Source organism: Lipophrys pholis (genome assembly GCF_963383615.2).
Source record: "Lipophrys pholis genome assembly, chromosome: 15".
Taxonomy (NCBI): domain Eukaryota; kingdom Metazoa; phylum Chordata; class Actinopteri; order Blenniiformes; family Blenniidae; genus Lipophrys; species Lipophrys pholis.
In genome coordinates, this window is record NC_137642.1 from 21816340 (window position 1) to 21843466 (window position 27127).

At 41.7% G+C, this 27127-nt stretch overlaps 2 protein-coding genes across 14 annotated transcripts in view; one reads left to right on the plus strand and one right to left on the minus strand.

Moving 5' to 3' along the window:
- Nucleotides 1–16806, plus strand: part of blnk (B cell linker) — a 29151-nt gene extending 12345 nt beyond the window's left edge. For 2 of the 12 annotated variants that reach the window (XM_080481383.1, XM_080481387.1), the window contains 21 exons: nucleotides 4101–4166; nucleotides 4659–4705; nucleotides 6156–6199; nucleotides 7191–7302; nucleotides 7488–7591; nucleotides 7670–7742; nucleotides 7816–7899; nucleotides 9015–9040; nucleotides 9161–9189; nucleotides 10054–10110; nucleotides 10266–10290; nucleotides 10384–10435; nucleotides 10521–10584; nucleotides 10666–10693; nucleotides 10770–10800; nucleotides 13183–13258; nucleotides 13349–13377; nucleotides 13468–13523; nucleotides 13602–13688; nucleotides 13830–13985; nucleotides 15353–16806. In XM_080481383.1, coding sequence (XP_080337509.1) covers nucleotides 4101–4166; nucleotides 4659–4705; nucleotides 6156–6199; nucleotides 7191–7302; nucleotides 7488–7591; nucleotides 7670–7742; nucleotides 7816–7899; nucleotides 9015–9040; nucleotides 9161–9189; nucleotides 10054–10110; nucleotides 10266–10290; nucleotides 10384–10435; nucleotides 10521–10584; nucleotides 10666–10693; nucleotides 10770–10800; nucleotides 13183–13258; nucleotides 13349–13377; nucleotides 13468–13523; nucleotides 13602–13688; nucleotides 13830–13985; nucleotides 15353–15469 — 1363 coding nt within the window. In that variant the 3' untranslated portion in view covers nucleotides 15470–16806. Of the gene's footprint in view, nucleotides 1–2843; nucleotides 3471–4100; nucleotides 4167–4658; nucleotides 4706–6155; nucleotides 6200–7190; nucleotides 7303–7487; nucleotides 7592–7669; nucleotides 7743–7815; nucleotides 7900–9014; nucleotides 9041–9160; nucleotides 9190–10053; nucleotides 10111–10265; nucleotides 10291–10383; nucleotides 10436–10520; nucleotides 10585–10665; nucleotides 10694–10769; nucleotides 10801–13182; nucleotides 13259–13348; nucleotides 13378–13467; nucleotides 13524–13601; nucleotides 13689–13829; nucleotides 13986–15352 lie in introns of those variants that run through there. The other 10 variants (XM_080481384.1, XM_080481388.1, XM_080481382.1 and 7 more) reach the window with 9 other exon arrangements.
- Nucleotides 16807–16959: 153 nt separating this feature from the next.
- znf518a (zinc finger protein 518A) lies at nucleotides 16960–25927 on the minus strand. 2 transcript variants are annotated; one of them, XM_080481381.1, is made up of 3 exons: nucleotides 25804–25927; nucleotides 20999–23179; nucleotides 16960–19445 (listed from the first exon to the last, which is right to left on the minus strand). In XM_080481381.1, the coding sequence occupies exons 2-3, from the start codon at nucleotides 23163–23165 to the stop codon at nucleotides 18736–18738; spliced, it is 2877 nt and encodes a 958-aa protein (XP_080337507.1). In that variant the 5' UTR covers nucleotides 23166–23179; nucleotides 25804–25927; the 3' UTR covers nucleotides 16960–18735. The 2 variants fall into 2 exon arrangements, with proteins under 2 accessions (XP_080337507.1, XP_080337506.1); XM_080481380.1 differs by lacking the exon at nucleotides 25804–25927 and adding an exon at nucleotides 24992–25098.
- Between the last annotated feature and the right edge of the window lie 1200 nt (nucleotides 25928–27127).

Consider the following 27127-nt stretch of genomic DNA (forward strand, 5'->3'; position numbering starts at 1 on the left):
AGTGGTTTCTGTTGCTGTGTTTTGTTCCTCTTTCTGCCCACACCTGAGCATGCCACATAATCTGATATAGTCAGATTAAAAAACCTTTGTTATCTGATAGGATCTTCTCAATATTACATTTATCCCTTTTATGTCAAAAAAGTAAAATAAAAAAAAAGGCAAGTTTACTTCTAGAACATCATTCAGACACAAGGAAATTCACTTTGCTTTACGAGGAAAAACATGAAAACAACGGGATTGAGAAAGGTATATAAAAGGAGAATAGAAACAGTAAAACTTTATTAAGATAAATGTAATAAGATAAGTAAATGTCTATTGTTTAATGGAAAGGTTGAGCAAATAATAATGTTTCTCTTGTTTAAGTTCCTATTTAAAATAAGTGAGTGGGTCAGCTGTTCTCAAGCATATAGGAAGTTTGTTAAAGCTGCTAAAAGCTGCTTCACTTTGTTTCTTCTGACTCTGGGAACACTTCGTAAACCTCTTCCTGAGGACCTCGGGTCTCTGGATGTCTCATACTTGTCAAGTAAATCTGAGAGGGATTTAAGCCTGAGACCATTCAAAGCAGAAGTGGATCTTCTCCCAGGTGTAATATGTTTTGCCCTCTCTGTGTGGATGAGCTGCAGCTGGCTGACATATATTTAACTAAGACCTGTAAACACACTGACACAACAATCCAGCTTTTGAAAATGAATGCATGAACAAGTTACTCTGAATCTTGTTTGATCATAAATCCTTTAATTCTTGCGATGCGTCTTGCTGATTTTGTAATTGTTTATGTCTGAGTCCAAGATTACACCCTGATTTCTGCTTGATTTGATGTCTTGAGTGACACGAGTGAATAATTGAACTAATATTTGAACAAAAATAATAATGATAAAAATAAATAATTTCCCATTTGCCATTGGTGAAATTGATTTGTGTCATTTCAGCATCCATCTGTTGCTCAATGAGTGGCCTCAATCAGGGAGCTTTATGGTCATATAAGCAGAAATATAGAGTCTGTACTGTTATTCACGTTTTGAATCTGCCATTAATCACTCAATATGTCGACATCGTGACTCTTTTTGTAAAACTTCACTTGTTGTTTTTATCTGAGACGTCTATAAAATTCTGTGCCAAATACAATTCAGCAACAACACATCAGCATCGTAAACGCAGATTTCCCTCGTGTCCTCGAGTGTATTGACTTCCATTGAGGAAGGAAATCATCATAAAAGACTTTTTACTGGTTGGTTACAACATATCAAGGCGTGCAGCGATGATCCAGGATTCTTTTGTTCATTCACGATTTGGCCTTTCATACCAACAAAATGAGAGGTTTCTGTTAGTGTCTGAAGTATTTCCGAATAGAATACCACAATATCAATGTACAATATCGTCCTAGTTCAGATTGAGGCCACAGTGAAAAGTATTGGATTCGTATCTGATTTAGGACTTTACATAAAGGTGGTCTGGGAGGAAATAGAAATAATTTGATTTGTGCTATTCACATCAGAATTGGGAAAAAAAAACAAAAACAAAAACAAAATGGGAAAGAAAGTCAAAAAGCGAGCATTGCTTAGTATCGTGTGATACTTTGTACTTTGTAAGTACAACGAATTTGCATCTATTGCATGTTTTCTTTCTTTTTCGTCAGTCTGTTCAGACTGCTGAAGCTGCAGAATTTCTAAATAACTGTAAAAACATTAAAACAACGGGATTGAGAAAGGCATAAAAAAGGAGAATAGAAACAGTAAAACTTTATTAAAGTACGGTAATGTTGGCAAACTAGAGTGCAGTTTTCATATTGGGCCACTAGTTGACGCTGTTCTTTATTTTTGTAATGAAACTCCAAACATCATCGCAAAAGATCGTTGTGTTCACTGTTTGATCTTTTAGATTTAAAATCAGAGTAAGAAAATGATGCAGTTGGGATGTACGGCCCCGAGTTGGCGCCGTTTTTTGTTTTTGCAATGAAACCACGCACACGTGCAGAGAAAAATACGCATCAACAGTGGCGAGTACACTGACATTCGTATGGACAGACGACCAAGTTAGATTCTTATTCCGGGTGACTCAACTATTAAACTATTAAGTCCCGGGAGAACATGGACTCGGGGTCACGACACTCTCAAGTTTGAATTGAAAACGCTCTCGTGGAAACGGCTTTAATATGGTATAAGAATGGCAAGAACTGTCGTAATATATTAGCAGATCCTAATTTTAGTTGTTAAATTTCACAAATCCAACACACGATACAGTTTTGGTAAATATAGCAACACTTTATGTACAAATGTATCATCTGTGTCTTGTTCATTTCAAAGGTCAAATATATTTTAGGGTTTTGGATTTCTACGATACTGTGCCGAGACCGTTTCTCTGCATATGAATGTATATCATTGTTGTGTCACAGATGCAGCTTCAGACTGCTGACCGAGGGATTCTTTCTAATTGTGACTCATCTGCAGACAGTTCCTCAAAACCTCCCAGGCTGCCTCTTTTCTTCAAGCGCACTGGACGTTTCCAACAGCGGACCCCGAGCAAAAGTAGAGCGGAAGCTTACAAATCATAATGACAAACGTCTCCATGGAGACCAAACATAAAACGTTTGGGAGGGGGCCGGACAGGAAATGGCAGTACACTTGTTGTTTTATATATACAGATGGCATATAGGATGACCTCAAACGTGATCATCCTGTTCAACCTTTAACACATTCTGATGGTAAGGTACAAAAGGGACAAAAACAAAGTACCCCCACGCAGACTGTCAGTGGTTCTCTGCAGCTGGTGTGATGATGGAGGAGGGGTCAGCTCAGTGATGCAAGAAGTTTCCCCAGTGTGTGTGTGTGTGTGTGTGTGTGTGTGTGTGTGTGTGTGTGTGTGTGTCTAGAGGAAAAGAGAAGTGACTCCTCCGACAGCAGCAGCCTGAACACATTCCCTGCCCTGTGAGAGAAACGCTTCACCCAAACCTTCATTTACAATCCTGCCAGCCACCTGACACCACACACTTTTCTTCTTCTTCCTTTATTTTTTATTTTTTTTGTCCGTTTCTTTGTTTGTTTGTTGTTGTTTTTTACCGACCCGAGGACGAATGAAGGCTGAAAATGCAGTCACATTTCGGATTAAACATGAACGTGGAGACATTGAGTAAACTCGCTGCTCCCGCCACAGCAAAGATCCGGTAAGAGGCTGAGCTTTGCTTTAAAGATTCTTACTCAATTGTTTTTCTATTGATTTTTTATTGTACTGAGCTGTGGGAACAACAATTGGATCACAATTAGTCTCATTTTGGCTCAATGACGCTTTTTGTAAAGCAACTGGTGCTTGGGATGGGATGAACCGAAACTAAAGAAAAGTTTCAAACAATCCAGACGCTCACTTCAACTTTAACTCTACTGAGGAATAACATAAAGTGTCTTTATCCCACTGAGCACTATCAACTCACAACGGGTTCCATACTGAAGTATTTCAGTGATGATCACACTCAACTGGTATGTTTGCGTATCGATTTGACTGATTGATTAATATATCTTTATTCCGAACGTGTAAAGAAAGAACCAAAACAAACAGAAAATTTGAAAGCAAATGACAACATAATCTGGATTTACAAGTTTGAGAAGGAAGAAGTTTAAACATATTTAATCCTACCGCTTTTCACCCTTGGCATGAAACTTGAGTTTTAAGTCAAAAAGTATGTTTATTCCATCAGTGTCAATACAATCCTCAACCCAAACATCAACAGCTACAACTTTCTACTACAGCACATCCATCAATCGATGCAACACCATAAACAAACATTCCGGTAGAACTTCACCTGGCGTTTGCTTGCCCTTCGCCCGACCGTCGCGATTTCAAGATTTTTGTGTTGTTTACGGTTGTCACGTAAAGGTTGAGAATTCCTGAGTTTCCAGCAACTATGTTGTCGTCAGCAAACTGGATGTTGACCTCAACCTGCATAAGCACTTCCTGCAACATGTTTTGAGATATTCCAGTAAGAATGGGGCTTAATGTGGGTTTTAATTCATTCAAGCCTCGTTAGATCCTCCACATTTCATCCATTCATCTGGAATTAAGCTTAACAAATTCTTTTTTTTTTCCTGAAACTCCAAAATGTCTTCCAGGCAGCTGCAGAAGATCGTCCAAGACATCAAGAAAAATGACGGCAGCCTTCTGAACCGACTCAAAAGGTGGGTCTTCTCAAACGTCAGCACGTGTGAGTGGTCGGCTGATCTATAAATTCTCCGTGTGGTTTGTGTGCATGCATCACTGGAGAACGCCTATTCCTCTTTCACAACCGTTGGAATTGAAACGCAAGAGATGCCAAAAATATCTTGAACAGATGGCTGTTGTCTCACTTTCCTTTCCTTGTAATGAGTCCACTGAAGACACAGGGAGAGATCCTGACGTGTGTGTTACAGGAGAGTGTGTGTGTGTGTGTGTGTTTGTGTGCATGTGTGTGTGTGTGTGTGTGTGTGTGTGTGTGTGTGTGTGTGTGTGTGTGTGTGTGTGTGTGTGTGTGTGTGTGTGTGTGTGTGTGTGTGTGTGTGTGTGTGTGTGTGTGTGTGTGTGTGTGTGTGTGTGTGTGTGTGTGTGCGATCCAGCTTCACATTCAACAAGTCGACTGTTTCTAACTGTTTGCATCTTGCTGAGCTGCTCACGGGTTTTTGTGTTTGTGCCAGGCTGAAGAGCAAACCGCGTCCGAACGTGCCGGCGAGAGACTACCGAGGTGAGACCGTGTAGTGACACAAGTTATTAACTGAAGCCTGAGACTCAAACGAAGCGCCGAAAGACCCAACGAATGAACTTTTGGTTTAGGTACAACTTGGCGAGACATGATGTCGTGAAAACTTTAAAACCAAAAGCAAGTGGTGGACTGTTTCCCACAGTGCGGCCTGTCAGCTGGATTACTGTGGCGCATCACTGAGCGGGAGGAAGATGCTCTATAGTCTGGATGTTTGTTCTTTGGAAAACTCATTTATGGAAGAAAAAAAAAATTTAAAATAGGAAGCAAGAAAGCAGCTGAGATTAACCATCAACGTTCAGACAGCAGCACACACGTGGTTATATGGTTTTATGATGACGTTATTGAAGGCTGCTTTTGCTTGACAGTAACGTGTCACTGTAAAATCTCTTTTCTCTAAATGAGGCCCCTCTCTATTAGACAGAAAGGATGACGTATTTCTAAATAAATGTGACTTCCTAATCCTTCTGAAATAACCACAACTGTTTGTTCTGGAGGCGTCAAAGAGACGTTTCAGCGTGATTACACAACAAACAGCAACAAAGAGGGTTTTACTTAAGGCAGCAACTTAACTCGCTAAGGAACAAGTTAGAATCGTTCATACTGGATATTTCCATTCAGCTCAATTGACTGGATTCTAGTTTGAGAGACACATGCTCATTTATTCCATGTGTGTGTCGGCAAGTTTTAGAAATAATGATCGATGAGATGAGGAAAACAACATTTACCACATTTACCATCACTATATTTACACCTTAATACACGAAAATTTGTATTTATAGGCATTTACTGTTTTTTAGCAACTTTAGAAACTTAGAAAATCATTACTGTTTGATGCTTCGTATTTACAAATAGCTGCAAAGTTAATTGTGCAAAATATTTTGATTTGGGGTAAAAAAAAAGATTCGCACATTAAAAATGATTTTCCAGAATCTATCTATCTATCTATCTATCTATCTATCTATCTATCTAGATTGTGTTTGTTTGTCTTTATACAGCATTGCAGTAGTTCCTTTATGGAAACTAATGGCTCAACACAGAAAGAAAAAAAAGAATAAAGACGAATAACTAGTATCTCTAATAATGGAAAAGAAGCAGGAGGAAGAGGTTGGATGTTTGCTAACTCAATGCATGTGACAGTCGCATTTCTTCAGAAAATTACCACACTTGTTTCCGTACAGTATGTTTAGTTATGTCACACTTCTGTTTAACGTTCACCTCATGAACTGAGATAGGGGCACTCGATGAGGAATTACTCAACGGTGGAAGGAGTATAGGAGACACGCTTCACTGGTTTCCCTCCCTTAGGTTGAGGGTTTGACATAAAACTATACGACGCTGCAGCTCAATGGTATAAATGATCACTTTGTGACGTCCACACGAGGAGCCCTCAGTGTTTTTTTCTGTTGACATGAACTCTTATCTCTGTTTACAGATGACAACAGGGAGAGCGATGATCAGCAGTCCGAAACCGATTACGTGAGTTAGAAAGAAACGTATCAGGCCGAGCTTAACAAATGTGTAGAATGTTCGAGAAAAAAAACGCCTGAATTTCATGCAGACCAACCTTGTGAGCGAATAAATATGAGCCCATTTTACATGGGATGTCAGCAACATGCTCCAGAAAAGGTGGGACGCTTGCAACTAAACATTTCTGTAATTAAAAGAAAAAAACGTTCTTTACTTATAAAGATTTTGAAACTTTTTCACATGTGATACTGAATGAATGAATGAATCTACATTTCGAACGTACAGATAGGAAAAAAGAAAGAAAAGAAAAAGTGTTAAAAGCACGAAACCTTGGAAAACAAATGCATGCATGTTGCCTCATAAATATATCTCCAAACTTCACATTCACTATTCGAGGCTTCCTATTAGATGCTATGGAAAACAACAAATCATGTCTAAAATATAAGTTGCGAGTAAGTCAACCATCAGGAAAAAAAACACACACAAACAACACAGAGCTGAGCAAAGACCCCTGAGTTATGCTATAACTGAAAGGAAAACAGTAGAACAGATTTCATTGGGCCCTACAAAATAAGTCACGACTCCAAAAGACGACATGTAAATGACATTTATTGTCACTGGATTTAACCACCTGCGAAGTGTAAAAAGTGCAACATTAAAATACTGAATAATAAAGTGTTGAAAAGACCGTAGGGATTTCAGCCTCTGCAGTAAATACTCATACTCACACTGCAAACACATGCTCACATTCACACCTAAACCACCACTTAAAGACACCAATTAATCGCAGATGCGTGTTTTTAAAACTGTGGTAGGAAACTAGAAAACTCAGTAAAAACTCACACTTGCATAAGGAGAACATGCAGACTTCCTACCAGCCACCATCCTTCCCTGCATCAATCATAAACATGATTTTGAAGTGGGTTAGACCACAAAAAAGTTGATAGATCGGATTAGTCGTCGTAATCACAGATATTTGTTTGAAATGTTTTCCTGTCAGGACAATGATACGTATGACAATCCTCACGAGGACGACAGCTACGAGCCTCCTCCCAGCCACAGCGTCTTCCCTTCAACTCCGTCTGGATCCTTTCCAACGGGGGAGTACCTCGGTCAGTAAAGTGCAAAACAATCCCATGAATTTTCCCGCTCATTTTAGGGTCACATGTATTTTCAGTCGCCGTCCACTTCGAATGCACCGATGCTCCAACCCTGCAACGCACACACAAGTTTTTCTGGGAGCTGCGCTGTATGCAAATGCCGACGTCCTGTTTCTGCTTCTGCTTCTGCTTTGCAGACAGCTGCCGTGACCGGCCGAGCCGACCCCCCAGGAAGCCCCTCCGCCCGGGCAAACCTTCCAAACAGCTGCCGCCCGAGCCCCCGCAGGAGGACAGCGATGAAGTAAAGCAAGTTTGAGTGATCGCATAGTGTGTATTCAACCTCATCATGACTGACGGGAACGCTCTCCGTGTTGTGCAGGAAGACTACATAGATCCAGATGTGAATACAGACGACGACAACTATGTAGAGCCCGCGGAGAATCCACCTGCCAGTAAGGACAATCACAACCGCCGGGCAATGGAGTGCGAAACGGCGTTTTACATGACCGCTTCCTCTCTGCTCAGATCGTTCGCCTCACATCGGGAGCAGAGCAGGAAGAGAACTTCCCATGTTGCCTCCGCATGTAGAGGAGCGTGTGCCCAGTCCAGGTAGGCAAAGGGCCATCTTCACTGACCACAACCACGTCAAACCACATGACAAAACACAAACTGAAATTATGCTTGTGAAACGAGAACAAACTGCATGTGGTACGATCACATGATTCAGTTTATGACTACATCTGGTGACTGGTTTTCATTACTTGTGCACTAGTAGTCATGAAAGAATTGGCTATTTCATAAACTGATAAACTGAACGAAAGAAGTCATCTGCATTCAGATCTTTGGGTTTAACGGCTGACTGATGTAGCGTCTTCATGAATTCACGCAGACAACTATCCTACTGTCTCTTCAATAACAATGTTCTCATCGACACAATTTGTTTTGTTTTTTTTAATGATTTTTATTGTTTTTTTGACTTCTCTGCTGTGATTTTGGAATGTTACCAGTTGGTTTCTCCGAGGAACTGAAATCGTTTCAAGGTGGAAATTCTAAGTTCCGAGACGACTGAAGTGCCTGGCATGTAATAGGCTCTCCCCTATTGAAGACACATTTATCATTTTTGGTGTTTGTATTTGTTTTGTGTGGTGTTTAGATCACTTTGGGTTGACCGGTGGTCTTTTTGTGTGTTTAGTTTGCTTTTGGTTTAGCGGGGTTTTTCCGTCTGTGTCTGGTTGATCATCATCACTGTTTCACATCTCTTTATGGTTTCTATATTTCTCCTCTTTTTCTTGAGTCGATGTGTTTCTTATTACGTTTGGTGTCTCTTTGCAGTTGTTTTGTTTTCACTTGTTGTGTTTGTACTTTTAGTGTCATTTTGATGGTTCATTTTTTTTCCCTCTCCTGTCGTCTGTTGTCTTTTGTGGTGGTTCTGATGGTCTTTCTGGTTGAATTATGTTGCTTTCGCCAAGTTCACCATGGAAACAGGGCCTATACGTTTCACATTATACCTGCTTCCAGGGCCGTTCATGGAGGAACGCTGCTCCCAGAGTGAGATGATGCAGCTGTTTGCATGAAGTAAACAGAGTATTAGCAAATGCAAATGGTCTCTATTGAGAGGCAGTCAAAAGTACTTTGTAGAAATACAGGAAAGGCCTAAAGCAGGTACTATGGCATTCTGAGGACGGATAATGGCTTGTCTGATTCTCGCTCTTTGTATTTTCTAGACTGTTATGAAGTCCCTGACTGCAAGGTCAGTTCTTTTCATTTCATAAAAAATCTAATATGTTGACATATATAATAATATGTTGTGTAATAATAATATGTTTATTTTACATCTGAGATTTATTGATTGTATTATATTTCGTTACAGCAGAACTCCACTACGCCTTCAGCAAACAGGTCTGTTTGAAACTTCCATGAATCACTGTTAGTTTGTTCATATAACTGCATGTTTACTGAAGTATTTTTAAAAAACGCACCGTCAAATACAGTTCTCGAATATTCATAATCCGTTTTTATGCGGACTCAAAACAAATGTTTCTTCAGTTACTTTTGCGACTTACTTATTCCTCCCCCAATGAGTACTTCCCAATCCCTCACAAACATTTGAACGCCGAACACATTGGTTGCTGGATTAAATTGTTAAATATAAAAAATAGAAAATTGGTAAAATTATCTTTATAATTTTGTCTTATAATGACTTTTTTGGTCACCACAATCTAAAACTTTGGAGCAGATGTCAGAGGGAATTCAGAGAAAAGGCAGCTGCAGATCAACTGATCAGTAAATTACCTTGATAAGTTTACTGTTAATTCGATTAAACTTCATTTTGGCCCCAACTGACTTCTACACCTTGATGATGATAATTTCAGTTCAATTAAATTCTATTTCCATAGTGCCAAATACAACACATTTAGTTCAAGACCCAACAATTCTATATGAGGTAAGCAGAGATGGTGGAAAGGAACAAACCCGCAGAACCAGGCTGAAAGATGGCGACTTTCTGCTGTTCCGGCTGGGGTGAAGGGGATAGAGGAGAGAAAAGGAAAGGGGAGAGACAGAGAGCAACAAACAGACATAAATCTAATCGTTGAAGACAAATGGGGGCAGGAAGCTCCGACCACCAACCTCCAGTTCCACAGTCAGAGATCCTGCACTTTCATTTGATTAAAGCCTCAAAAATCCACTTTATTAAAAACATTTTGAAGAAATTCCCACAACCATATATATTTTTTTTTACATTTTCTTGCATCTGTCTTTCAGACTGTGTCCAGCCCTCCCAAAACAGACACGATCTTTACCACCAAAACTCAGCCCAAGGTAAGACTTCAAACATCCGACTTAAAGGTACAGTACATACCGCTCTAGTCCAGTGTGTCACTGATGAGTAATGTCAATATTGTCTTTAATGTTGTGTCTCCACGTTGTCTCCAACCACAACTAATTGTTTTTTTTTTTGTTTTGTTATTGTTTAGGCTGAATAGGAGATCTCATTCGCCTGTAAGTGACAACAGATGTTCGAGACCTCACTTTAAAAAGTTGCTTGACTCGTTGCAGATGCAGAAGGAATAAACGTCTTGTGTTGTTTCACAGGTCCAGGAGCCCACGTGTGACGACGAATACGAAGTTTGCGATCCAGACGACGGTGAGAGCCAAATTAAAGTGTTTAAAGTCAGAGCAACTTTTCTATTTCCATTTCTTTTCTCACACATGCTGCTATACACCTGCAGCCCCGGGTAATAAACCTGCGGAGGGTCCCCCTCCTCCTCGCTTGACGAAGCCTTTACCCAGAGAGTGAGTAAACAATATGCGCATGGTTAAACTGTTTGTTTTTGAGAAAGGAACGACTGATTGCCATATAATTGTCTTCAACAGGAGGTCTCCAAAGCCACCTGTAGCACCGGTAGGAAATTCAGCTTTCACCGTGTTGACTGTAAATGTGCCGCTGATTATCTCTGACTGTGATTTTTGTTTTGCAGAGGCCTGAAGTAAAACCGAGGGCGTTTGATAGTAAGTGTTTCAATCAAGTGTTTCGGGCAATTTGTGCAATCTCCCTCTTTAGATTTAGTTATTTGTTTTGTGGATTTCCTGATGATTTGACTACAGACACACGGGAGGCAAATTAATGACAAGATGTGAATGGAAAAACAAATATGAGGAATCCAGATGGTGCACTGCAGGGTACAATCAGGTGACGCCGTGCAACATGTACTGTATAAATGTAATGAAGCAAAAAAAAAAAAAGACGAGGTGCAAGTGACTGGCAAGGAATTGTGTTGACGGCAGGAGCTCCAGGCTCAAGTGTAAACTCTATTTTTTTTTTATATTTTTTTGTGTGTTGACACGACAGTGTTTTGAAAACGACATCCGTTTACACGCAGAAACGCTGAGAACAGTGTAGTTTTCATGCTGTGCCACTAGTGGGTGCTGTTGTTTGTTTTTGTGATGAAACCACATACAAAAATATACTAGCCCATCAAAAGCGCCATTTTTGTAACCAAATAAAATTCATCTGGAGCCATGAAACACATTTAATCGTTAAAGATCACACAGCATATGAAGTATTTCGAACACAATTTACAATTAATTTAGCTGTTTTAGTTTTTGTCGCAGCTTTAGCTTTTTTAGCCGACTAACTGATTCCGCTAGTTTGGTTGTTTGAGCCATTTTGACTTTTGACCATTTTATCTGGTCATCTTTGCCATTTCAGACATTTAAAATGTTCGACTGGTGTATTGATCCATTCTTGACCATTTCTAATATTTTGGCCTTTTTTTTTTTTTTTTTTTTTTTGGGTCAGTCCCCTCTAGCACTTTTTTTTTCTGGATTTTAGTCCTTTCAGCAATTTGTAGTAATATTTTCAATAGCAAGTTTGAACTATTTTAGCCAGGTGTGCAAATATAATAAAAACATTTTTTTTAAAAGATAATAGGATAAGAATTGTTCTACAAATAATTTTCAAAAAGATTCAGTGGCTCGAGAGCCGTAAGAAGCAGACCCCTGCGCTAGCCGATAACCATTAACAGTAGAAGTACACAGACATTCATATGGAAATTCGACCATGTTGAATTCCTGTTACCAACTATAAAACTTGCGTTTTCAGTGGCTCCGACCTCCATTGTCAGACAGCAAAGAATGCTTTCCATTTTCACTTGAAATTCGTGTCAGCAGAGTCTCGGGCCCCGTTTACACGACAACGAATTTCGAGTGTATCCGCAAATCTTTCTTCACTTTTGGGGGGTCCGTTTACACGGCACCAGTTTGCTGATGCACTGTATCCGCAAAGTTTTTAATCCGGCTCCCAAGGTGGGATTCTTTCACGGCAAAAATCCCTCCTGCAGAGACTGCCCAGAGGCTACAGAGCCTGTTACTGCGCATGCACATCTCTCCCCCTCCCTCCTGCTCATTCAGTTGTAAACAAACATGGCGGCTGCGTAGTGGTACGACACACAGTCCATGCTCTAGTTTTATCTTCCAGATCAGTAGTTTAATAGTTGAGACTCACCCCTGATATCATCATATGCATCATCAGTCCATGCGGCTGTCAGGTTCTCTCCATTTTCTTCACATTTATAGTGTGTTGTTCTCTGCACACACGTCTGTGTAGTTTCATTACAAAATCAAGCAACAGCGCCCTCCTGTGGCCCGGCATATTAACTACATTGTTGTCTCTGTGTCCGCTGCTGCAGTGTAAACACACTCCTTTTTTTTAACGGATTAGGTGTTGTCTCGTGAAACGTTGTCGAGTAAAAAGGGCCTAAGTCACAATGACCCCATTTAGACCCGTCTTCACACTAGTAAGCTGAGCTCTGGTGAAACTACTGCTCAAATCAAGTTTGTGGAAGAATGAAACCTGCTATCTCAGGATAAAAACCCTTTGAAAAGCAGGTTCGCAGTCTACTTGCTGATCACTGATGATTTCTTTAGGCAATAAATGTTGTCGATAGCCGCTTGAAGAGGATTTTAATTTGAAAGAGCAGGTCATACTAAGACTTTAAGCATTCATTTCAGTTATGAAGACATCTTGAATCTGATTGAAAAACCCTGTCCTGAGTCTTTTTGTCCCAGCCTAAAAAGCTATTTAAAACACATCATATACTTTTATTCTAAAATCCAACTCAATCAGAGCTGCAAATCTTTATGTATCGACTGTGAAACTCGTGCTGCTGATGCTTTTAAGATCACAAGTAGCACATATTTCAGTTAATAGTTGTTGTGATATATAAGATTAAAAGGCATAATTTCAGGTGGGTTGTTTAGAGATTAAAGCAATGAAGGTGGGTATGTAAATTCATCAAGTACTTATGTCCTGATGATAATGATTGGTTAAGCAATTTTAATTTTAGCCGACAGCAATCATGCTCATTTCACCTGTTTTATATATTTTGGCAGGTCGAACACTGCCTGCGGTCCACACTCACCAGAAACTTCCTCCTAAACCTTTTATACTGGACTTGAAACGACCAAAGTAAGAAAAGGACAGTGCACCTTTATACCTTGCGTAATGCTTGATTGTGCTGTTCACTATATTGTGTTTGGTCCGTCGGCTTCCCTACAGAATACCTCTCCCACAGAGTACCTCTCCCAGTAAGAACACCTCAACCTGCATCCTGCTAAGCAGTTTTTTTTTCACACCCTTCCATGCCTTGATATTTGGTTCGTGTTTGTTGTACCCAGAGCCGCCTGAGAGAGAAAGTGTTACTCCAGAAAATGGGTCAACAGACCAAGACAAGGTATGCCTTTCCACATTTCTGTGCTAAACTTGACGTAGTAATGGAGAGAGGTGGTTGAGACTATCTCTGATTCCTCAGCAGGATGCGGATGTCTTTAGGAAACCCTGGTTTGCCAACACGTGCGATCGCAGGACTGCAGACGATGCCTTATACCGCTCAAACAAAGTGAGAGTCGCACTCTTTTTTGAGGATTTTCCATCTTTTCTTGGTCCCACTCCCTAATCCCTCCATTGGCGCAGCATTACGTGAAATGTCCCCCTTAACTCCCCCCATGCTGGGCTTTGATTGTGAACATTTTCCTCCCAGGACGGAGCGTTTATGGTGAGAAAGAGCTCTGGTCAGGATGCACAGCAGCCCTACACATTAGTGGTGTTTTACAACTGCAGAGTGTACAACATCCCGATCCGCTTCATACCGAGCACTCAGCAGTTTGCTCTGGGACGAGAGAAGAAAGGAGAGGAGGTAGGAGAAGAGGATTAATTTCTCCTTTTGACTGTTAGAACCCAGAAGCCTCATAATGCTCACATATGCTGATGTCTTTCCAGAGTGTTGTATTCTTTATACAGCAGGTGAGACGAGCAAAATACTTCTAGGAATTTGCAAAAAAAAGATGTTTGGCACTGTGAAACAAGAATAAAACTGCAAGGCACAAAAAGCAATATACATGGTTATTTTACAATGTTGTCAGCACATTTGGGACATGTGGAGGAAGGTTTTGAATTAAATTATTATTGAATTATTAGCAGCAACAAAGATTTCATTTGATTATGAGTGATTTTGATTCAAAATATCGCCCAAGTCTTTGTATATAGAATATCTTTATTGTCATTGCAACCGGTACAATGAAATGTAAAGTTCTGTCAGTCCTGTTTTTTTTAATGGGATGCCTTTTCCTGATCTGAGACCCGGTTTACGCGGCAACGATTGCAAAACGCAACTTTTCAAAAACGCTCGGGCTCCGTCGTAGCGTTAACAGACAAAAATGACACTTTCTAAAAACACTTGGGCTCCGTCTCTGTGTTGGCAGCAGAAAAGCTGCTGCTGCTCAGGCGCACCACGGTCGTAGTAAGTAGTTCTTCTGTACATGCTCATTAGATGGACAATAACAACAATGCCGTGACTCCCAGTCCATATTGTCCTGGGACTTGGTAGTTTTATATTTGAGAGTTACCCGGAGTAGCAGTCCAGCTTGGTCGTCTGTTCATTATTAATGTTCATAGCGAATTGCTCTCTGCTGGCATGTGTCCGTCGTTTCATTATAAGAGCAAACAACAGCACCTACTAGTGGCTAACTGACTACCTCGTTTTCAGAACGTTGCCGTGTAAACGCAGAACTTTTTCTGAAACAATGCATTTTCACTTGAAACGTTGTGTAAATAGCGCCTGAGATTGCTGTCATGATCTTCACATCTTGGGAAAACAAAACATGTTTTATCGACTCTCATGCAGAACTGATAAATTCCCATTGCCTTTAGTTTTCAGGCTGATAGGAGATCAAAGAGGGGATTCTACTTAATCTTTGAGGAGGACTGAGGGTAGAAATAAGCTGAATTTAAAGTCAACTACATCTATCACAACCGGCAGTTCCTTTAACTCCAAAATGTCCATTGCCATTTGTCTGTGACTGTACATAGTAGCCACTGGGCAGCCGGTCCTCAATAATCCATAAATCTGAATGAAACATCTTAATATTATCAATAAACCCAAGAAGCAGTGATTTCAGACAGCAATTAAAGTGCTAAACTAATCATCATCATGATCAAGATCCTTTTAACAGTAGAACAATATTGATATTTTAGCTTTATCTCAATCTCTTTTTCTTCTTGAAGTTTTTCGACAGTGTCTCCCACATCATTGAGAACCACCAGAGGATCCCGCTGGTTCTGATCGACAGCCAGAGCAACGCCAAGGACGCCACCAAGCTGTGCTACCCCGTCAAGCCCTAGATGACCCTCCACAATCGCGAAAAAAACAGCTGACAGTCAAGTGGTCAGGGCAGAACAACCCTGATCCCTTCAGAGAGCTGGCTCTTTATCGCAGCCGTGGGGCTGTTCTGCCTCGTCGAGTCTGATTTGTTCAGTTTAGGACAGATGCTTCATGTACAACAATTTCTGTATCGCCCAGCGGACATTAACGAGAGAAGTTCATGAACATGGGAGTGGTGATGTTGTCTACAGTCGTGTAGGTCATCATCTTAGGACAGTGATCTAAAAACCGCTGGACTGGACATGTACAGTGTGTATTTAATGCTTCAGCAGTGTCGCGAGGAGCGGCGATCACCAGTTCACACACCGAATGGCAGCTGACACCATGCAAAGTGCCTGCACACTATCTGGAGCACATTTGGATGCTATGGTGTTACCAAACTTTGGCTCAGGGGCAAAACAGCATGAAGCACAACCACTGACCTGATCGCTGTATTAAAGGAGATGCCGCCATCCGACTGCAATGCTGATTGTGAATTTTGTTCTATTTTGGACTTGGTTTTGTAAGATTCTTAATATTATGAAACTCCATTATGCAGTGTCTCCGCAAAACTTTCTTCACTTTTGGAGGGTCAGTTTACACGGCACCAGTGTGCGGATCCACTGTATCCGCAAAGTTTTTATAGCGGCTCCCAAGGTGGAAAGATTCTTTGATTCTTTCACGGTCGCTATTTCCTCCCGCAGAGACTGCCCGGAGGCAATGGAGCCTGTTACTGCGCATGCACACCCCTCCGCCAGAATTTTTATAGTTTCCAGAAGGACAGATATATTGATGATCATAGCTTACACAAACTCCATTATAATCATCCAACACACACCACTGGAGTCATAACAGCTTTATGTGTTTTAGTCCAATGTTCCAAACTCTCATTTGAGCAACAAGTGAACTGGATTTAGAAAGCATTTTTAAAGTTTTTAACTTTAATATTTCAGCTATTTTGTCAACTTTCAATATTTGACTGTTAATGCAAGATTGTTTAGTTTTTTTTTTTTACTGTGTCAAGAAGCTCGTGTGAATCTCATCCCCAATTGGTCGTAATGCAGATTTACTCGTCGAAACTTTAATGGGGAGAAAATCTCTATTTCGTATTTAATTTTTTTTTTCTCCAAGATATTATAAAGGGTGGAGAATGAGAAATGTGCACACCAGCAGCTACAGGATCTAAATACTACTGTTTATATCAATGAGCCAATATTTTCCTCAAAGATCATTGAAAGTAAATGACAGCGTTCGATCATTTAACAACACGCGGTGGAAAATGATGGACGGGTCTTAATAAAAATGATTTTCCATGTGGAAGCAGAATCCAGACTAAACTGCTGCTCCTCCAGACACAACAAATGAAATCACGGCGGCGCAACGTGACACAGATCACACAGGTCCAGACCCATCCCAGATCCACAGAGTGTGGAACGCCGTGCAGAGAGCTTCAAGCACCACCCACTCGCCAGACATTTCAAACTCATGTTTTATTCAAATGTCGTCTTAATGCTCAGTCAATAAACAGTGTATTAAAATGAGTACGAGGAATGAGACAGTGTCGCAGTAGCAGAAGGAAACAGGCAGACAGATAATGCGTTGGACAGCAATACTTTGAAAAGTGGAGAGAAAAAAACCCACACTATCATCTTTTTAATGAAAATCTTTCTTGTGTGCTGGATAGAGTCACACAAGGGGGTGCCACAGGGAGCTGACAAAAGCTCTCGTTTCTTCTCCGTTCAAACGAAGTAATGCTTTAACGTGTTGCATAACAGGTATTCCTAGGCACTTGGTGACAATTCTCAGCAAAATATTTTACAGTACCTCTATAGCAGGGCTATGTACAATTACACGTCTTATTTTCAAAAATAAAGGGTTCATCTCGAATGTTAATCTCCCCCAGTTGGTTTTGTCAGCTCAACTCAAACATAGCGGGAGTAAGAAGAACCCTCCCCCCGCTGCTCTGACAAAACAGAGTGCATTCAGTTGAGTTGCACACGTTTATTTTTAGGTTTGTACAACTTAAAAAATTGGAACATTTTCGATTTGTGCAACTTAAAATATCTTCTCACTATAAAAGGTGGGGGGCGGGAATAGAATTCAAGCTAATCTATTCACCTTTGTCGCCTCAACTTATCTTAACTTTAAATAAGTACAAACTTTCATTCGTAGCCAGGTTACACACACACACACACACACACACACACACACACACACACACACACACGAGTGGAACCGGCTCGCTCGTTTCTTCCTTGCACAGAGGAGCCGGCTGAGATTGTCGTAGGCGTGGGCCTGATAACGTGAGGTAAGGTGGAAACGAGAAAAATCCTCCTTTTCATAGTGCAATTGAGAAAACGCAGAAGATCGCCGTCGTTTCGAGTCCAAATAAGAGGAACAAAAACTACAACATATCAAACCATTCATCACTCTCCAACAGCCAACCGATGTCTTCGCGACATCACAAAACACAGGATCACTTCCGAGAAACTTAACGGTCTTCGGGGACGCACGCTCCCACTGTGTGAATGAAAATATATCTCTTACAGTTAATACTATATGTGAACATAAGTTGAAGTTCATACAAAGGCAAATATGTACAAATACAAAGACTCTTCTAACGGCAAAAGCATCAAGGAAGCGTATAAAGGCTAAACCTAAGAGTCATAAATAAATGAATACAACAGCTTATTGTCATGTTTTTTTTTGTTTCTTTTTTCCTTTAAACACGCAGTTTTGGTATATCTTGAGTAACTTGTGGGGCCCTGCATCCCAGTTCAAATACATAAATATGAACGCTACCACACTGTAAAGCCTACCCGTACATAAACTGATCCATTAAACAAATGGTATGGCAAATAAACATCTTACAGTGTCCTAGAGAAGATTCCATACAACAGTGTACTCAATCATCTTTAAATAAAGCTAACCTGGAGACGAGACACAAACAAAACAGAAAAAAAAAAAGAGGTTAATTATCACCGCCACGTTCTTGTGGTTGGACAAACAATTACCGATCTACAAAAAGTTTGTATTGAACTACTCAGACCAGGAAAGAGAGAGAGAGAGAGAGAAAAAAAGGTAAATGTTTAGATTACCCTGAGAATGTGAACCCTCCAGAAGGCTTGACCATCATTTCAACCAATTAGATTTAAGACTTTTCTTAAAGAGACAAAAAAACAAAAAACAAACTTGTATTGCAAAGTCACCGTTTTCCAGACTTTCTCCATCCAGTGTGTGCGACATTTTAAGAGTTTTCACAGTTTGGCTTTTTCCACTCGATCAGGTGTCGCTGCCTGTGCGACATCCACACCTCCTGACTCGTGAAGATCCGACCACAGAACCAGCAGCTGAACCTGGAGACCACAGTGGGAGGAGCAGCGGCGGCGCCCTCATCTTCTCTGCTGGCGTCCACTATTTGGTACTTCCTCCTGTTCAGCCTGCGAAGCTTCATCTTCAACACAAACCTCTCCTGTACCAAGTACTCTTCGCGCCGCTCGGGTTCAGCGTGGCCGTCGTTCCGGTCGTCCGACTCGGGGGGTTCGCCGTCCAAAGCCAGGAGAGCGTTGAGGGTCCTCCGTGACAGTATGACCTTTTTGACCTCTCCCCGGTACCTGTTGACCACCTCCATGATCCTGGCCACCTCGGGGGTGTCGACATCAGGGTGGTTGAGCACCACGACGGGCTGATCTGCCGCCGGACGTTTCACCGGCTGGGAGGACTTTCTCGCGACCAACTTCAGGGTCCTCTCCAGGTTTTTAGGCACCGGGCGCCAGCGACGGCACACAGAGGCTACGGGGGGCGGCGGCGGCTCCCGCTGGATGGCTGGGCCTGGGTGTGTGCTGCTGAAGGGATCCGAGTCTGCGGGCACTTCGTCGTCGTTCAGCGTCCCTTCGACGGTGCGATCGCTCGGCCGTGCGGGAGGAACCAGGCAGCCACTCTCCACCTTCACCTCTCCTGGAAGGCAAAAACCATGAGTGGAGATCAACTTCCCCGAAGCTTTCTCAATGTGGAATGCAAATAAACATTTTGCTTTCATTTTTACTTTACTTGCATTCCGCACTGGCTTTGCGAAAAATGATCTAATCTCCAGGATAAAAACAACAGTCAGAACAGCTGGAATGGCTGAAAAGTAGCTGTTCAAAATAATAATATTAAAAAAAAGTATTTAAATACATTTATTAGACGGAAAAGCAGGAAGTAAAACAAAGAATAAAAATAGGGAAAAAAATTTAAATTGAGAAAAAAAGGAAAAATATTAAAAAGGAAAAATAAATCAACAAAAAATGGAAACAGAAAAGGAAAAAAGGGAGGAAAATAAAAAAACTGGCTAAAACTACTCTAATCATTAGGAAACAGAGCGACAAAAGAGTTTAAAATAGCCAAGAAGCATAAAATGTATAAAAGTGGGAAAATCCATAAAAAAATTCAAACCTTTAATATCACCATAACAGCTAAAAATGTAATAAAAAATATCACAATTGTACCGATGACATTTCACAAATGTAACCTCAGTTTTTCTATGTACAGCTTTTTTTTATTTATTATTATTTTTTTTATGTAATTGTACTGATTTACAGCTCGGGACAAAAGTTAAAGGAAAATTGTGAAAATGGCTCTTTTGGTCACTGCATTAAAATAACATTGTTCATTGTTAAACTGTAGAGTTGCAACCATTTAATGACTGCAGCTTCTTGAATCCGTTTTGTTTCTGGTGCCTTCAGTCTTCCATGGTAATTGTCTAAATGACTTTTAATTGTAGACCGTTTGTCAGGACAAAACAAGAAGTCACATGTTAAAAAACTAAACGACTGGTTCAGTGTGGTAATAACTGGCAAACTGCCTGATCACGAAAACACATTAACAACTATGAGTTATCAATCTGTACATACTGAAATCAACGTCTATTCTTTTGGACACGAGTGTAAGCATGAGTCACTTACAGGTTGGAGTCAAATATTATTACAGAAGCTTGCATTTTTTTGTTGTTAGTCATATACTAAACAATTATTTGACAACATCATCTGATGGATCTCGTTTGTTTTCTGCTGGGTTGCTTCTCAGCCACATGAGGTAATATAAGTCAAATTTCTGTTTCACCACAAGAATAACAAGCTGATAAGAGGATCCAACACTGGAACTTCACAGCAAAATGGGGAAGCACTTTTTCCACTTTGCTAAAAGGGTAGTTGCTTTACTTCGTATTAACAATTATTCTATTTATCCAATGTTTTTCAATTGCAATATATCACCACAGTACATTGTGACGTAGTGAAATGTAATGAGCAACTATCGTTGGGTTGATTGAATTTACTCAAACTCAAACGTGGTTGTAGTGATAATCACATTTTTGAAACAATAGAACGGACTTTGGAAGTTTATCCAATAATCTCTTCATCCCTTTTTCTGAACACAACTTCTAAACCCAAAGTTTAAATGGATGCCAAGAAAATCCATTGTTGCATCTCCAAGCTGTGTGTCAACACAGAGACTGTAATTTGCCTTCTTACCCTGCGGTGTAATAACAGGCTGGGGAGCAGATGAAGACATGCTGCAGTGGGGAGTGGCTTCATCAGTGGGTGAATCCTCTTTATCCTCCGACATATGGCAGCCGGTGCTACACTGGAGGGTTTGGGGCCGGGCACTCGTCGAGGAAGCCTCCGCGTCGGCCCCCGATTCAGCCCCGAGATGTTCCTGGCTTGTCCGACGAGACGATCCCCGCTTGTCAACTTCGGTTTCGGATGATTGGAGAGACTTCTCCGCGTCATCCAGTATTTGGTGATCCCCTGACACTGAGCCCCCCAGCGAGAGTTGGGTCACAGATTTGGACCCGGCTGGCGCTTCCCCCGGTTTTGATTGTAGAGTTGAACTGATGGCTTTTGATAAGAGGTCGGACTGGCAGCCTTTCTTCTGCTGTGCTTCTTCAGTTGGCGACACATTGTGGAGACTCTGCACAGTCTCCGCTGTGGGGGAGACTGGCAGTTTGTGGGGGTCACCTATTGCATCGTCTCCGGACGGAGGCAAGGAGCTTTGTGACACCCACTGCTTCTCCACCGGGTTCTTCTTCAACACTATTTTTAAGGCCACAGACCGGGACTTCCTGTCTGCTTTTTTATACCTCGTCTTTCTTTTTCGCCGCTTTTTTGGCATCCTAGTTTTTGGAAGAGCGCTGCCGATGGTCTTCTCTTCGTTCGGGTGCGTCAGCTTCACATCACAGGCCATGTGGATCCCGTCGCCCGGTGCCTGCGCGAGGCTCTCTAGTCTTTTATCGTGCTCTTCAAGTTTCTGATCAGTCTTTAGATCCTGATTCTCCCTGTTTTCTCGAGTCCCGGAGCTCCCGGGCGGCTCGTTCAGGGTCGGCACTGGTACGTCCATCTGTGGCTTGTTTTCGGCCTGAGGACAAGGTGTGTGATCGCTCACGCTTGACAAACAATCCTTCTGGTCGCCCTCGCCCGCGGCGCTTTCAGCAGAGATGATTTCTTTGTCCAATGAAGACATCATTTTCAACCTTTTAGCATAAGTGGCACCGTTCTGACCGACTGTGATTTTGTTTTTGACGGTGAGCACGGTGAGATCTGAGGAGTTCGACACGACACCATTCTCCGATTTGGCATAAAGGTTCACATCTTGGGGAACGTTTGACAAAACGGTTTTAAGGGCCTTGGTCCATTTCGGGTCGCCGGTTTCCCCGGCGACAGATTTCATGAGAAACTGCTGAGTCTCCTCCAACGTTGTTTGTGGGTCGGACAGATGACAGTATTTATCGAGAAACTCCCTCCCCGGCAGTGAAAGGCAGTCCTGCGTCAGCCAGCACATTTCCCTCACGGCGCTTCTTGTTAATCTGGGCTTCATCTTGGGGGCCGTGTCATTTGGTTTCGCTGCTATGGAACGATCCTCCTTCTTCTTCTTCCTCCTCTGGTTGCCATTCTGGCGAGCGTGGACAGCCTTAACGTGCTTAGTAATCTGCAATTTCTGAGATGCCTCATAACCACAGGGCTGACAACGTAAATTCTGACGGGTCGCTTTCGGCCCGCACTCACTCTTGTTCTTTAAATGAAGAAATAAATGATCATCAGCTCCCTCCAGATTCAGATTGTGCAGCAAAATGTGTTCTAAAAACACATTAACGTCGCCTGTGGAGAATTTGGGGCATATTCCACACAGATACTTCCCACTGGAGCAGTGACACGCGGCCAGGTGTGCTTTGAATTCGGGCCACGTGCGCTTTACATTGTCCTCACAAATGCTGCAGCTAGAAAAATTGTCCTCGTGGCTTAAGAGGTGCACCTGAAGGTAGGAGAACTCGTGCGTGGTGAACGGACACGCGTGACAGGAAAACACCGGCAGGCTCCCTCGGTGTTCCTCCTCAAAGTGTCTCGTGTAGTCTTTGTGAACGTACTCCGAGCCGTCATCGCACTGGGAGCACGTGAACCTGAGCGTGTTACAGCCGTCACTCGGTCCGCTTGGCGGCGCCCTTCGGCGGGGCTTCCCCGGCCCACTCCTCTCAAGCTCCTCCACCATCTTCTTTGGTCCGTGCTTATCTCTCCTTTGCATAGCTGGGGGCCGAGCGGCAGCCTTCCTGAGGTGGAGCCGTTTGTGCCAATCTCTATTCTTCTTGTTGACGCGCCTTTTATTGTCTCCCGTGGACGTGGCCGCGTCGACATCCACAGAATTCATGGTTTTTGAGGTTTCTGGAAGAGATAAATAAAGGTTTAATGCAGCTGCAGGGCAAATAATCGCTCACTGCCGCACATTATGCCTCTATCCTCGCTTTACCTTCATGCATGGAGCTCTAGCAGTGGAATCTAAAGTTGTTTTTTTTCCCTCTCCTACACTCTTCAAGTGTCTTATCCTTTTCTTTCTTCCAATCAAATAACTACTAAGGATGCAAGCAGAAAGGCGGCGCCTCTCAGAATGCATTCAGATGCATTTCTAAATGCTCAATTCAGCTTTTTTTTTTTTTGCAGAGATCTGGTTACTTTCATTATAATTTAAATGCAACTGTAATAAGACTCCAGTGTAAACAGTCTACAGCCCAGAAGAGACATGTGCAGACAGGAGAAGACTGCATTCGTTGGAATAAAATTCGGATGCTACACATATCAGTGTGTATGAGTTTTCAAGTGGTTGTTGCAATTGAAGGTGACAAAATTACAAGGAAATGATAAACAAATACGAAGAAAAGAGGATACAGGAAGTGAATGTGGATGAAGGGTTTTCTCAACATCACATGTAAAAAAAATTGTCTCGATCTGACTTGACCAAAAACAAAATTGAGCTGTTAAGACTGTCATTTGAGAAAAGAAAAAAAATAACCTGTCAAAACATGTGAACATTTCCTAACTATGGACCTGCACCCTGATTCTTCTCTATGGTTGCCTTTCCTTTGTATCCAATAAGATCCAATATAAGGGCTCACCATCGCTGCCTGTATTCCCTGACGTCTCTTCATGCACGCAGACAAACTCACTGGTTTCATTCCATCTACAAAACTCCACATCTCCAGTCTCGCCGCAATAGCCACAACACAAATCCCGCTCCTCATTTCATTTTTCTGCCGCAAACGACTGGAATTCTCTGCAGCAGCTCTTAAAACTGTCTACATTTATTCCGCTCTCCTCTTCCACAAATGCCACACAACCAATAATAAAGGATCACTGCACTTGCTTTTAGCTTTTTTTTTTAAATTATTTTCTTAATGTATACCACTGTGAACACTACTTTCTTTTAAGATTGTGCGACACTTGTATGTACATATATAGGGATGCACTGATACCACTTTCTTAAAAGGGCAAGTATGAGTTCAGCTACTTGCCGATATTAAGAATCGATAAAAGTACTTATTAAATACCACTTAGCCTAATTCAAACGCCATACGAAAATGATACGCGAAGGCGACGCGCTGCCGCGAACCGCCTCCGACAGCCTTACCGTGTACGGTACTGACGGGGCGTACTGTAGACCGAGGGATGGAACTCGCTGTGTGGCGCCACACACTCCAGCTTAATGAGGGTATCAGTCATAATGCTATAATCATCTTTAGCATGTAGCATCGCTGATGTATGATCTCTGAAACTCTTCAGTAAGAAGCAGTTTGGAGTGACGTGCTGAGCAGTAATAGTGAGCGACATCAGGCCGACTGTGCTGGTGTTGTACACGGCAGAACATCATTTACAGTCCGACTTACTTTTGTCATTCTCATTCATTTTAAAAGGATCTCCAAACCGCGGACATCACTCGCGCTCTCTTGCGCACTGGCAACGTTCTTGATGCGTAATATTTGCCCTGTTGCATCAGGGGATATTTCTGCGAGTATGAAAACTCCATGCAGTATCGGAACCGATACCCCGACACCGGGTATCGGTGCATCCCCGTATTTATACATTTAGTTCTGTGATTTTCTTTTTGAGCCTCTTGGCTGGAAAAAATAAACAGGAGTGAATTGATGCTTTCACAAGATCCAACATTGTCTCAAGAGTTAAAAGTGCTGTTGCATTATTTACCAGTGCCAGAGCAGTTGCACCCCCTCCTGCTCTCCATACCCCTTCGCCATGGGTCCACCTGTTGCTGGCCTCGGTTCAAACTGCTCCTTTCTGGACTGAAATTAATGGCACTCACACACATCCAGCAGGGAGCAACAGATCCATATCAGACACCAGCTGCAGGAAGCAGCACCGAGACTCACCTGCTCTTGCTGCCACCACTTTAAAAAAAAAAAAAAAAAAAAAAAAAAAACACAGCCTGCTTTCAAACACACCGCGATAACAAAGAAAATGCACGGATCTCGAAGCGACTTGTTTGTATTTAGCAGAAGATTAATGGGAACGGAGCGCGAGAGGAGAGAGAGAGGGAGGGGGGGGAGAGAGATACCGTGCGGCCATTGTGCAGTTTGACTTGACCATAACAAAGTGTCAAGTCTGGCTCTGAACCGAGCGAACAAAGCTCGAGGAAATAACTTCGGATTGTATTTTTAAAACAAAAAAAACAACAACAAAAAAAAACTTCGCAGCCGCTTCGCTTCTGGCTTCAAACGTCCGCACGAGCGATCAGTTTGAAGCGAGTGGTTTAAATCAACGTGACGCACGAGAGCTTACGCACACATACACACACACGCAGAGAGAGAGAAATAACTTGAGGCGCACAAAAAGCGTGGCGATAAAAGTTACGCCGCGACGCTTTCCTCTCAACACCGCGGTAAATTATCGCTGCACGCACGGCCGGTAGAATTTAACACGAGAAAGCAGGAGTAGTTTGAGTCTCGGTCCTTGTTTGGCTTTTTTTTTTTTCCTTTTTTTTTTCTTTTTTTTTTTTTTACCTTTTCTTTTGTGGGGAGCTTGACAGCTCAGCGAGTGGCAGCCATGATGGTTTCATCCGGGGATTACAGCCTGTGAGCTGCTTTAGCCTTTAGCTCCGTCCCCGGCCTACAACACACACCGAGCAGGGGAGGGGTAGGAGGGGGGGATAAAAACCCTCCAGGGGCGTCGCTCAGGGTTTTTCTTTTTTTTTTTTTTTACTGCTGTCACCGTCAGATTAAGCTGCATAACCAACACTTCTCGCTCAATTCCTCGTTTATTTGAGGAAAAACTGCAGGTTAATTCAATTGTAGCCACAATCCCCATGATCAGGACAGGCAAACATGATCCACCTTTAAAATTAAAGTCATAAACAATGACTGTATCCCATGTTGCATTCAGAGGGTTTACAATTATAATTTCATTCAGAATTTCTATATAATTTTTAGCCGATTTACAATTTTAGCGGATTTCAAAATACTAATTTGAGACTGCAAAATATGTATTTATTTTGCCCACAATTTGAAGCCTTGTTTACACAACGTTTCAAGTGAAAACATCGTTTTTGCATTTTCATTTCAGGAAAGTTTCACGTTTACACAGCAACATTTTTAACACAGAAATGTTTTGAAAAGGATATCTTATACTGAAATGGCACAAATGTTACATAAGGTGTACTCTACTTATTGGGCTTCTAGTGGGTGCAGTGGTTTGTTTTTGTAATGAAATCACACAGTACACAGGGAACAATACGCTATAATCATTAACAATGGAAGTGTGCAGACATTTGTATAAACAAGACGACCAAGTTGGATTGTTATTACGGTGACTCTCAAATATAAAACTACCAAATACCAGGAGAATATGGACTGGGAGTCATGACACTGGAGGCCGCCATTGTTGTTGTCGTCGATCCAATCAGAATAACGTGGTGCATTGTAGCAGCGTTTTCAAAATGATATGTTTTCTCCTATTTCATGGGGCAATTTTAGCGTATTTTATTGTTATTTCTGTCAGATTATAGATTTTTTTCCTCTTTCGTCTGTCTGTTTTAGCCGTTCTTGCTGTTTGATCAGTGGCTACTGTTTCTTGTTTTTAACAGTGATAGCAGTTTTAATTATTTGAAACTATTTATCTTTTTTTATTTATATTGTTTTCCCTTTTTATGTCATTTGACACGTTACCCATAATCGTCATCTTACCCCTTTTTAGTGGTTCTTAGCCATTTTAGCCATAAGAGTTTTTACTTTCTTTACCCATATTTACTTCACATTACCAATTCTTTTTTTTTTTTACTTGTCGTTTTAATGGTTTTAGCTTTTTTTTTCCAGAACTAAACTCTTTATT

What these genes read in the sequence shown, in the direction of transcription:
- znf518a (XM_080481380.1), bottom strand. Translation starts at nt 25,028, where the DNA reads ATGGAGAGCAGGAGGGGGTGCAACTGCTCTGGCACTG. An exon ending in GTGCAACTGCTCTGGCACTG is followed by an intron (nt 23,180 to 24,991) that starts GTAAATAATGCA and finishes TATCTCTTCCAG; the next exon opens with AAACCTCAAAAACCATGAAT. An exon ending in GCCTGTTATTACACCGCAGG is followed by an intron (nt 19,446 to 20,998) that starts GTAAGAAGGCAA and finishes TTTGCCTTCCAG; the next exon opens with GAGAGGTGAAGGTGGAGAGT.